Consider the following 13,049-nt stretch of genomic DNA (forward strand, 5'->3'; position numbering starts at 1 on the left):
ATTCTCAGTAAGGATACGGTACATCCAAGGTCCACATGCCCACGATCGTTTTATATCTCCGATACAACAATAAAAAGCCGCTCAACAGACAATCTTAAAACATGCGCCAACCAAGATCACGGCTGGTATTACGGAAACACGTCCTCCAGACTGAGACGAGCTAGAGGGAGAGAGAAGGTAAACAATACAAGATGACAGAATGAGGACTAGCGTGATTACACAACAGAACGTCTGCAGTCTAGGGGTTCAAGCAGGTAGAACCAAAGAAAGCTCTATGGATCCAGGAGCGCCTCCCCAAATATTTGGTTCATGCTAAAAAATAGAGCACGTTTATTAAAAATATATATTTATAAACCTCGATATGAACAGATACACACGTCAAGCCAATGAAAAAAGAAAAATAAGTTATCTTCCCAGTATCAAATAGACACTTTTGATGAATGGGATGCTTGCCAAAGGATGGTCCCTGTGGTTTTTTGTACCAAACAGCTCATCGAGTTAGGAGGAACTGCGTGTCCTGGGAGACACACCATGAGCTGCGTCCACTGTGAGCTGCGTCCTCCCTGTTCCTCTTTTTGAACATGTGACATCCGTCAGCGACCTGGGATAATGAACCACTGCACCCATCCGCTCCCAGACGACGTCAAAGGCGAGTCTCCCAAGCGTCCTTTCGGGTCCCCTGCCGGCGACGCTGAGTTCCTTGCTGTGTGAATGAGTTTTGCTGGATTCATTGTGCTTCAGTGTCTGATCCTCGCAGCAGGATCGGTTTCTTCTGGTGACCCTTTATCAAGTTCGAAGGTACATCTGATTGAACGGTGTGTGTAGGTCAGAGCCGCTTGTTTGCGCAGTGTCCTGTCACTGATCTGCCGACACACAGGACTCTTTTGGCCATCCCAAGGCCTGCGCACCCTCTGGGCCTTTCACAGAGTGGTGTATATGTACACAAATATGATGACGACGAGGTTCAGAATGGTCCCGAGAATTCCCAGCATCGCCAAGACACTCTCTTCTTTGCTCTCTTTCTCCTGGCCTCCTCTGTCTTCATCATTTCCACTCGTGATTACCATCTTGGTTGCCAACGTCTTTATCTTCCTCCCCAGGCTAACCTGTAATTGGAAAGAGGCAGCACAAAAGATGACGGTTTATAAGCATCCTCGCCATAGCCAGGCAGATTGGGCAGGGCAGTGATTTCCTGTCTGGGGACTAGATCTCAGGTGGGGGTGAAAAATCTTCCATGGAACCAATCTTGGGACCCATTGCTCTTGGCCGTGGAGAAATGGCAGAGCACGACTGATCCATTTCAAGGATGAATGTCCTGACACTGGCATAAAGAGATCAGCCCTGGAGTCCAGCCTGGGCGCCACCTACTCCACTGAGGTTTTGATTTAGCCCTTTTCCTTGAAGCAGACAGCTGCACAGTAGTCTGACTGAAACATGTGGGCTCTCCCACAGCGACGGCAATTTGACACACGTTCACATATTGGATCCCACCCTAGAGGAGTGCTGTCCGGCATATGCACGAAGTGTGTAGGAGGGCATCACAGCCACACTGTGTTCTAAGTGCCGGCTGCCCTGTGAGCAGGGGTGACTGCACCTAGGGAAGGTGGTTAACTGAGACCGGACTGGATGGAAAGGAGGTGGGGAGAACATCATAAGGAACCTGCATCACCTCCAGCAGGAGCATAAATTGGTATAACCATTCTGGAAAGTTCCTTGGCATTACCTAGAGAAGCGAAGAGACATATATTCTACAACTGGGCTGAGCACCTGATCTCCTACATGTCCACCCTAGAGAAATCCCTGCACCTGTGCACCTGGAGACGGGGACAGGAACACTTCTGTGAGCTTCATCCGTGACAGAAGAGGACTGGAAGTTACCCAAACAGGCACCAAGAGTTGAAGAGACCAAAACGTGGCCCCTACAATGGACATGTCCACCAAAAAGAATATTATATGCACTGAGGCTACACGTGATGGCGTGGATGAGGCCCCAACACTTCAGGTAGTGTGAGAAAGCATGCTGCACAGAATACACACAGCATATGTCAATTCATAAAGGCTCAAAACAGGCCAAACCAAACCTATATACTTAGAGACATATACTTTGATGTTTTTTAAAAAGCAAGAGAATGATTAACACAAAATTCAGTAGAGTGGCTTCGTATAGGTGAGGACAGAGTGGAAAGCCATTGGCCTTCAAAATACGGGTCATTTTCCATTTTTTAGGCTGGATGGGGGGGTACACGGGAGTTCATTTTTATCCTTATCCTTTCAACTGTTTCAGAGATTCTCCGGAATGTATGATGTATTTTGCAATAACTAAAATCTTTTCTTTTTATTCTTTAAAATGATAAATGTGGCCATCCAGGGGGCCTAGTGGGCAGCTGAAGCCTTCTTTTCCACTGATTACTAATCCAAACAATATGTAAGAAATGAACTATGTATGTGAGGTATCGACAGCTTGTCTGTTTGATGGGAAGTGACACAGACCAGGCCAGGGCCCCTGGCTGCATCTCTTCCAATAGAGAGCTGTGTCTTTAGAGCTGGAAGGCTATTCATGCTCTAGAGTTGTGACAGTTAATTTTATATGTCAACCTGACTGGGGTGCCAAGACATTTGCCAAACATGATTCTGGGTGTGTCTGTGAGGGTGTTTCTGGATGAGATGAACATTTGAATTGGTAGACTGAGTAAAGCAGATTGCCCTCCCCAGTGTGGGTGGGCCTCATCTCATCAGTTGAAGGCCTGAATAGCAGAAGAGGGCTGAGTAAGAGGGAACTCCTCCTGCCTGACTTCCTTTGAGGTGGGACATCAGGTTTTTCCTGCTTTCGAATCCAAACTGAAACCTAGGTGCTTCCCAGGTCTTGAGCCTGCAGGCCTTCAGACTGAAATGAAACCATCAGCTCTCCTGAGTCTCCTGGTTGCTGACTCACCCTGCAGATCCTGAGACTTGCTGGCCTCCATAATGACATAAACCAATTTCTTATAATAAACCCCCATCTATCTATCTATCTATCAATCATCATTATCTACCTATCTATCAACTATCTATATATCCATCTATCATCCTTCTATCTGTTATCTATCTACCTACCTACCTATTATCTATCTATATATCTATCTATCATCTTTCTGCTATGTATCTATGTATCTATCTATCTCTTATCTGTGTATCTATCTATCTCTTATTGGTTCTGTTTCTCTGGAGAACCCTGAGTAATCAATTCAGGACTCAGAGGATATCTCAGGACAAATATGTGAGAAGAATCACAAAAAGGAGTCCGGGAAGGTGAGGAGTATGGTTGCAAGGTGAAATGTCTGCATGTCTCTTCCTCTGGGTACGGGAACCCCTGAAAGGGCCAGGTCATGCCTTGTGGATCAAGTTTGGATTTGGAACACAGCGTATGTGCATAGATGTCTGTGTGGAGGAGAGAGACAGACAGTCAGTGAAGACTAGGGGAATTAATGCAACAGGAATGAATGAATGAACAAATGAACATCTTAATGGGAAGTTTCACTTCCTTCACAACTTTGGTTTACTTGGTAGGCTCAGAGGGGGTTCCTACCCCCCTGAAGTGATTGGAGCTGACTTCATCTTTTCAGAGCTGTCCACTCTGTCCTAGACAATGAAATGAAACTTCTTGGAATAACTCCTGTATGTAGGATGTAATTTCTAATTAAAATTGCTTTAAAAAAAAAAAAAAAAGCTTTGGCTAGGCAAACCTTCTAACTGGAACTGTTTGGCTTTCTCTCTTTTTCTCCCTAGTACAGTTTTTAATGATGTATAATACACATAAAGAAAAGTGCACAGACTTTAAGTGTACAGCCTGATAAGTGTTCATGTCTGTTAGCTGTCACCAATATCAAGAAACAGAACCTTCCAGTACCCCAGGAGGCCCTATGGCCCCCTATTCCACTCACAATCTCTTTCTTCCTTCTTCTCAAAGCCATCATCCTGACTTCTAACATCCTAGGCTGGTTTTGCCTGTTTATGAATTTTATAGAAATAGAACCACACAGCACGTCCTCTTTTGACTCTTTTTCCCCCCAAGGTTATGTTTGTCAGATTCACCCATGTTGTGTGTAGCTGTGGCTCATTCTCAGTGTGAACAGTATCCCATTATATAAACAGACTCACATGTTTCTGCATTTATTTTACTGCTGATGGGCATTGCGTTGTTTTCAGTTTGAAGCCATTATGCTGCTATGAACGTTCTTGTACATTTCTGTTGGCAAACACATGTATGCATTTTCCCCAATGTTTTAAATGAAAATTTTCAACATACAGCAAAGTCTAAAAAGAATTTATAGTGAGCACCCATACACTCAACAACTCAATTTCACCACTAGCATGTTACTATACTTGCTTAATCAGATACTTATCCATGCATCTACTCGTCCATCTTTTGGGGGGTATATTTCAAGGTAGATTTCAAATATAATTACACTTCCCCTAAGATACTGCAGCATGCATGTATTAACTAGAGTTCAATATTTGTTTGCAAGGCTTCCTTTCGATGTAAAATTTATGTGTGTGCAATTTCCTATTGGCTGCATACATCCAAGAGAAGAACTGCTGGGATATAGGGTATGCATGTGAAAGTGCTTGTATCTGCCTGCTTGCTTGTGAGTGCTAGATTGGTCCCTTCTTTTATTTTGGTGACTCCATGGCCTAGCCTTTGCATGGAGTCACAGGAAGGCATAGGTACATCCACTCCCCCCTCTGCCCTGGGCAGACATCTACCCAAGCGCCAGTTATCTGTCTCATGGGTCTCTTGTTTCTTGTAGTTTCCTTAGCTAGACTTCAGGCCCTGAGAGAGCAAGCTTTTGGATCTCCACCTCTAAGCACAGGGCTTGGCAGGGACCAGGCATTTGGGTAAAGCATGCTGAATGAATGAGGGGGTACTGAAGAGGAATCTGGCATCCCCCCCGACCCCATCTTTGCAGGGCAGGGAAAAGATCACCAAGGTCGGTCTCAAGAGACACAATGAGTGCTGCCCTTAAAACCGAAGACCCGTCATTGCAGTCACTCAAGCAAAACAAAGTGCCGGTCATGGAGGCTGCTTGGTCTCAAGGCTGAATTTAGCCTCTTCCCTGAGTTAACCCGAAATAGCTCTGACTTAGGAGGAAGTGGAAGAGAATAATGAGGTCGACTGTGTTTACTTTCTGAGGTCTCTGCAGCAAACCAAGAGCCCAGAAGAGGTCCTCTCCGACTCACAAAAGAGTTGCATCCCCAGAGTTTGCTTCCAAGGTGCTTGAGTTATCACCCTGAATTTCCCCAGAGAAACCGTGTTGGGAGTGCAGATAGATTCCCAAGGGAGCTACAGGGGGCTTCCTAGCAAAGAAGTGGTTGGAACATTGCTTTCTTTGGGAAATGTTATCTAGCCAGGGAGAGGAGGAGAATGAAAGAGGCTGGAGATTAGCTTGGAAACCAGACCAGTAATAGAGATGGGAGGGGAAAATAAAACCAAAATAAAACAGAAAGCAAAGACTGGGGCCGGGCAATATCTGACATGAGGCCTGCTCCACAGGTATAAATCCATCCATTCCCTCACTCACTCCTTCCTGCCAGGATATGCAGGGAGGGGGTAGTGGGAATTAACTGCTAACGGGAAAGGTGTTTCTCTTGGGGGTGATAAAAATGTTCTAAACTTAAGATTTTGGTGATGGTTGCCCAACTCTGTGAATATACTAAAACCACTGAACTGTACACTTTGAAAAGGTGAATTTTGTGGTTTGTGGATTATATCTCAATAAAGATGTTTATTTTAAAAAGACAGCATCTGCAATAACAGCTGAAATATAAATTATCTAGGAATAAATCTAATAACAATGTGTAAAATGTTTATAAAGAAAATTAAGAGTAGTTTACAAACAGACATAAAGGTACATCTACATGAAAAGGTAGCTATACATCTTCAAGGAGTGTGAGATTCAATATCCAGAAAACACGAGTTCTTCCCAAGGTGATTCCTATAGATTTACTGCAGTCAAAATTTCTACAGGGTCTTTGGTGCCCCTTGGCAGGCTGATTCTAAAGTGTATATCAAAGTGCAAAGAGATAATGACAGCCAAATTATTTACTAAAAAAGAGTAAGGTAGGGGAACTTGCCTTATAAGACATCACAAATTACTATACAGCTTTAGTAGTTAAGCTTTAGACAAATACGCCAGAAGAACGGAAATGGGGCCACACACACTTGGACACGGCTCATCACTGGGGGAAAATGGGCCTTTGGACACACAGTGCTGGAATAATTGAGTATCCATATGGAAAAATAAATAAAATCAAACCAGTATTTCACCAATTCCAGTTGGATTATACACAACCATGAAAAGGAAAACTTAAGAACTTTTATAAGACAATATAATGAACATCTTTATGACCTTGGTGTAGAGAAGGATACCTTAACAAGACATAAAAGCTCCCCATGCGGAGCCTGTAAGAGTCGTCTTACAAAAGTCCTTAAGTTTTCCTTTTCACGGCTGTCTATAATCCAACTGGAATTGGTGAAATACTGGTTTGATTTTGTTTATTTTTCCATATACTCAATTATTCCAGCAGGGTATATGTATAGCTGATCCACTTTGTTGTAAAGCAGAAACGAACACACCATTGTAAAGCAATTATGCTCCAATAAAGACGTAAAAAAAAAAAGATCTCTGCACATGCATATTTGCCATACTGATTTGTACAATAAACTGAAAGAAAAAGAAACATAATGCACAACAAGGATTGGTTAAATAAATGATGGTAATAAAAGAGGGGAAAAAAGACATAAGATCTCAAACGATAAAGGAAAATATTAATGAATTCAGGGACATTAAATTTAATACCTCTGTTTATCAAAAAATGTCATAAAAATAGAGTTAAGCAACAATCTGGAATATACGTGTGTGTGTGTGTGCGCACGCGTGTGTGGGTATGTACTATGTGTCTATCATATGTATGCTATATACACTATATATATCATACATATCTTGTTAGTGTCAAGTCAGCAAGAAAATGATACACTTCCAGCAGAAAACTGGGCAAAAACCATGTCCAGGCACTTCTCAAAAGAATAAATAACCACAAAGAAGTTAAACTTCAGTAAGCAGAGAAATGCAAACTAAAACACAATGAGTTACCATCCAACAGCCAACAGATCGACAAGAGCTAAAAACTTCAAGATCACCACTCAATACTCACGAGGCTGTAAAGCAAAAGGGACTCTTACACACCAGCTGCAGGAGTACAACTTGGTCTCTGTCACTCTGGAAAACAGGATGCTACCATCTTATAAAGATGAACATACTCAGACCCTGGTGACCGCCATCCCACCTGCGGGCACACACCTGGATACACCTGCACCGCTGTCCCAGGGCATGCAGCCAAGCATGTTGACCGACAGCAATGTCAGTGTTAGCGACATGCTGGAAACCACAAAAATGTCCATCCATGGTGGCCTGTCGTATATCCATACACCGGAATTCTACATGGCGCGAAAAGGAATGAAATGCTGCAGCCTGCAAGAATGAATCACGAATACAGTGTTGCATGAAAAACACGTGTCGCCAAAGACTACATAAGGGATGTTTCCATTTGTATGAAGTTCAGAAACGGGGAAAACCTAACAGTGTGTCATTTAGAGGTATAAGTGTGATAAAATTACAAAGAAAAGCGAGAGAATAATAAACCCAAAAGCCAGGGGAGCAATTACTACTAAGTGCAGAGGGGAAGTGGATGGGATCAGGGCAGGGCGCTCCAGGAACCCTTGAAGTACTGGCAATATTTCTTAAGTGGGGTGGTGGGTACATGGGTGATAGTTCTTTATACCTTATATTTTCTAAATAGGCTTTTGTTATCTATCCAATAATTAATACATCAATTAATGAATAAATAATTATTTCAACTGAATACTCACTAATAAAACAATGCTTATAATAAAAACAAATTTATAATTTATTAAGATGACTTTAAAAAACAGATCCACAGGGTTCTAAAGACTAGGGGTACTGAGTGTCATGCTAGGTGCCAGGAGGAACCCTGTACTCTGTAGCCAGGAAGGGGGCCACTCTCTCTGCAAAGACAGAGCATCCCTAGGGAGCGATGGACAACTCGGTTTTGGACATGGCTCTCAGCAAACTGGTCCTCTGCTGGGCTGCTTCTGATAAACACACTTGAGAGCTTTTAGTAGTTGGCCTATTTAGTATGTCTTGGACAATCAGCTCCATGAGTCTAGGGTGCTGGGTATGGCCTGGGTGTAGAGGCTGCAGGGCCAGCAGGGAGAGCCCTGAACAGAAGTCAGGCCTCAGTGCGGTTCCTGGAGACACAGCGGCTCAGGGCTGCCAGGGACCCAGGTCGCTGTGCAGTGCACATGCCCAGCGCTCGTGCCCTTCCTTCAGCATCAGTGTGTCACTTTCCCTCTGGAAAGTTAACCTCTCAGTGAACGCTGTCAATCAAGGAACCAAGGACATGGGCCTGGAACCAGGCTAAGCCCATGTGAGGCTCTTTCTGGAACTCAATCTTTGGTGGGATGATAGAAGGTGGGGCAACCCTAGATGCTGATCATCGCGGCCACGGCACCGAATGAGATTCTAGTAGCTGCTGCCTCCTGGGGGCCTGGAGCCAGTCTGACTTCTGACCTTTTTTTTTTTTTTTTTAATTTTTACTGGAGTAGAGTTGATTTACAGTGCTGTGTCAGTTTCTGCTGTACAGCAAAGTGAATCAGTTATACATATACATATATCCACTCTTTTTAAGATTCTATTCCCATATAGGGCATTACAGAGTATTGAGTAGAGTTCCCTGTGCTATACAGAAGGTCCTTATTAGTTATTTTACATATAGTAGTGTGTATAGTAAGTCTCCTACAAACGAACGAGTTTCGTTCCGAGAGCGCGTTTGTTAAGTCCAATTTGTTCGTAAGTCCAACAAAGTTAGCCTAGGTACCCAACTAACACAATCAGCTATACAGTACTGTACTGTAATAGGTTTATAATACTTCTCACACAAATAATACATAACAAACACACAAAAAAAGAAAACATTCTTACAGTACAGTACCTTGAAAAGTACAGTAGTATCAGCTACATCACCACTGCTTTTATACTTGCTTCCAGACATCCTGGGCTTGAAATAAAGATACTGTACTACTGTACTCTCTATAGTCCTGTACAGTGAAGGACACAAAAGCACAACCACGTGTAGAGGATGCACACATGTGACAATGTACGCCAGACACACGAACTAACTCACGTATTGGACACATGGACGCACATTCGCATCTTTGAAAGTTCGCAACTTGAAGGTTCGTATGAAGGGGACTTACTGTATATGTCAATCCCAATCTCCCAATTTATCCCTCCCCTCCTTTTCCCCCCAGTATCCATAAGTTTATTTTCTCCATCTGTAACTCTATTTCTGTTTTGTAGATAAGTTCATTTTTTAAAGCTGGGTTCACCATTTCCTTCCATCCCATGAATTACCTCAAATCCCTGCAAAAATAGTGTGTTTTTGCTTAAGGCAGAACCCGTTTCTTACCAACACCTGCTGTTTACAAACAAAGACCCTTCACTCGTACAGAAGTGACATTCAAGTTTATTTTGTTTGCTTCCTCATTTGACCTTTGAATTCCCCCTAGAAGAACTCCACTAAGTGTTCACTGGGCCTCGACTTGAATCCCTCTTGTCACTCTGGAATTTACCACCTGTCAGGACAGCTTATTCTACCTGCTGACAGCTCAGTCAGGAAAGTTCTTCTTTGCTTTAGAATAAAATATTCTCGCTGTAGCTCCCACCCCGTGAAACTACTTCCATCACTAGGAAACAGCAAAAATAAGTCCTTGTCATCTTTTGCAAGGCAACACCTCAGGTTTTGAAAAGCTGATATGCAGTGGGAAGAAATGATAACTCTGGCCTCAAATACATCTGACATCCAATCTCGGCTCCGTGGTTTACCAGCTGGGTGACTTGGGCAAGCTGCTTCACCTCTCTGACTCAGTTTCCTTATCTGTAAAGGGGAGGTAATACTTAGCTTGTAGGATTAAATAGAACGGTCGTGAACTGCCTAGCTCCAGGACTGGGAACTACTATGGTCAAATGATGATGATGATGGTGATAAAGGCTCGTGCTCATGCCCCAACGAGCCCCCTTTTCTCCAGCTAAGCACCCCCCCGTCCCCCACTTGTTTAATCATGATCCTTCTCTTGGAAAGGCACATCTTAAAATCACAGCGTTTACAAGAAAAGCATTACTCCAGGAAAGGTGTTCCCAGCCCAGATGGGCCAGAGCTATCTCCTTCCTCTTTCTGACGCAGCACACCCATTAATGCCGCCCAGAACCACACCGGCTTTGGGGCCACCGCACCGTGCTGTGGAGTCGTGATGCTGCAAAGCCACGTGGACCTCACTTCCGGTTGGAGGGAAGTGAGTGTTTTGAACCCAAGACAGGACGGAGTGTTTGGACTGCATGACATTTCAGCACCTTGGCTCCTAGATGACCTCTTCTCCCCAACCAGTCATTCTCCGCCAGCTTCAGACCATCCGAAAACTGGATGTGCACACCCTCCGTGCTGTTGCCTAGATGACTCACTTCCCAGTTTTCGACCAGGTTTCCAGGTTAGTGCTAATTGATTCATAGCCTCACCAGCTGTTTGCCTTCTCCTCCTGCCCATATTTCTCCATCTTTTCTATAAGATGCATGAAGTCCAGCTAGGACTTCTAGGTCTACCAGACCAGTGACCTTGCCAGAGGAGAACATGGCTGAGAGATGCAGTCCTAGGGACCCACGCTGGGTCCCGGCACCCTCTGTCCCCTCGACTCACTTGTAGGGTCTCCTTCTCTACACCAATTTCTCAGAGCCTTTTATTAAGAGTCACAGACCTGGGCTTCCCTGGTGGTGCAGTGGTTGGGAGTCCGCCTGCCGATGCAGGGGACGCGGGTTCGTGCCCTGGTCCGGGAAGATCCCACATGCTGCAGAGCAGCTGGGCCCGTGAGCCGTGGCCGCTGAGCCTGTGTGTTCGGAGCCTGTGCTCCGCAGCAGGAGAGGCCACAACGGTGAGAGGCCCGCGTACCGCAAAAAAAAAAAAAAAAAAAAAGTCACAGACCTTCCTTCAACTGCCACTTGGTGATCAATAGTCAATAAGAAATTTAAAAACCCACAGGATTATGACCCACGGAAACATTGCACAGCAGTTAAAAACGATGATGAAAAGACCAAGTGGCCTAAAGGCAGATGCCCAGGCTAGGAAAACACAGGATATTACAATTCAGGTCTACTTAGGATTATAAATAATAGTTTTCAAACCTCACTAGTACAGGAAAAAATGCATGAAAAAATGCATGAGGAAGAATATTTGGAAATTTTCTGTAATGTAGTTGATTACATTATTTTACTTTTATATTCCCTTTTATATTCAAAACACATACATACGTAAATAAAACCATGAAGACTGCAAGCGCTTCTGTCTTTCTACAGCCCTTACAGAACCTTACCACCCAGGTGACAAGGACAAAGCGTTCGATGCTGGTGGGCAAGCAGCCACTTCTGTGACAGCATCTCTCTGCTGGAGGCAAGGAAGGAGGGAAGGAGCTGGAATTCCAGCTGGGAAATGGGCGTGGGTGTGTGTGAGAAGACAAATGATAAAGGTTCTGACACCATTTCTATTACAACTGAGATATTCAGGCTGAATGGAATTGGCTTCAGTACCCTTTAATTCTAGTAGAAACTCATCTTTCAAAATAACGCCAGTCTTGGGACTAAATCTGTGCTCCCTGACATGCTGGAAGGTACCACACATTGAAGACAGGAGTGGAGAGACGATTTCATCCAAATTCTTTCCATGACTCGCTGACTGCCTTCTCAGGAGTGGCTCTGGCTCAGCTGTAGTTCCCAATTTCTGCGTCTCTAGGACATTTAGATATTGTGGGGTGAGGACATTTCATTCCAATTCCATTTAACAAGGATGAGCCTCTGCCTGGAAATTCAGAAACGCTGGGTGACAAATCCACTGGATGATGCTTGAGCATTAAGGAAGCAATGAATTTTCCCTGGAGAAGAGACCTCAGTGGTCACTGAAAACACAGCATCCCCTGGGGAACCTGAAAGCCAGACTTCCCATGAGTATGCCCTGGGCATCCACACAGAGCAACGGGCATGCCCCAGTGAAAGACAAAGCCTTTGGCCCTCAAGCACCTCATGACCCAAGGAGGGGAAAACACAGCGTCACTATTGTGATGTGAGCCCAGGGCATGGCAGGGGGCGGAGCGGGGGCCACAGAATGGGGGAGTCCTGATTTACTTGATGGGAAGGAGCTAAGCTGAGACCGAAAAGGCTAGCAGGACTAACTCGGCCCGTAGTAGGAGAAAACTAGGTGTTAGGAGACTGGCAGGTGCAAAAAATAACGTGAATGTGCAGAAGGCTACACACAGAGTCTGGGCGATGAAGCATCATGGTGAGTGTGGTGAGAGCTGACGCCGCGGGGTGGGGAGAGGAGGCCAGACAGGGGCTCTTGTAAACCACTCAGAGAGTTTTGGAATTTATTCAGTACACCATGCAACAGGTACTTGGATGTTCATTTCATGCTTATTATCTCAATTATACATACACGCTATTTATATAGGAGATACTCCATAATAAATTAAAAAACCCATTTAGCTCCTAAAAGCAGACCACAGTAAGTAAAAGTTGGAAACTTGCTCTCCAAGATGAAATGTTTGGGCCAGGGAGACACCAGCTCTGCCAACATTCCACAGTGAAGCCTCGATCCTTGCCTTCTGAGGCCTCAGGAAATCAGCTGGGAGCCACTCTCCGAATGACAGAAAACTTACACCCAGGCAGGGTCCTCTGCAGAATCTGGGCAAGAGTTCTCCAAAGGACAAACTCTTCCCTATGTACCCATGCCCAGCCTAGGGGGCCACAGAATGGTCTGTCTGGGTTTCATTAGATGCTACTCAAGGGAGATGGCGGCCTGGACATCCCTGGTGAATGTAACCCCATGAGTTCTGAAGAACCATTGAAGAGAGAACATTTGTAAAGCATTTAACCTGCTCAGCAAAGATTTGCAAT

General features: G+C 44.5%; 1 protein-coding gene across 1 annotated transcript; it reads right to left on the reverse strand.

The window, feature by feature from the left end:
• Positions 1-292: 292 nt before the first annotated feature.
• TUNAR (transmembrane neural differentiation associated intracellular calcium regulator) lies at positions 293-1,100 on the reverse strand. The gene has a single exon (XM_073799916.1). It carries the CDS (start codon positions 1,065-1,067, stop codon positions 921-923), a length of 147 nt encoding a protein of 48 aa, XP_073656017.1. The 5' UTR covers positions 1,068-1,100; the 3' UTR covers positions 293-920.
• Between the last annotated feature and the right edge of the window lie 11,949 nt (positions 1,101-13,049).

The sequence above is a fragment of the Tursiops truncatus genome, chromosome 2 (genome assembly GCF_011762595.2).
Source record: "Tursiops truncatus isolate mTurTru1 chromosome 2, mTurTru1.mat.Y, whole genome shotgun sequence".
NCBI classification, from domain to species: Eukaryota; Metazoa; Chordata; class Mammalia; order Artiodactyla; family Delphinidae; genus Tursiops; species Tursiops truncatus.

Coding starts and splice junctions, on each gene's coding strand:
- TUNAR (XM_073799916.1), bottom strand. CDS start 1,067: ATGGTAATCACGAGTGGAAATGATGAAGACAGAGGAGGCCAGGAGAAA.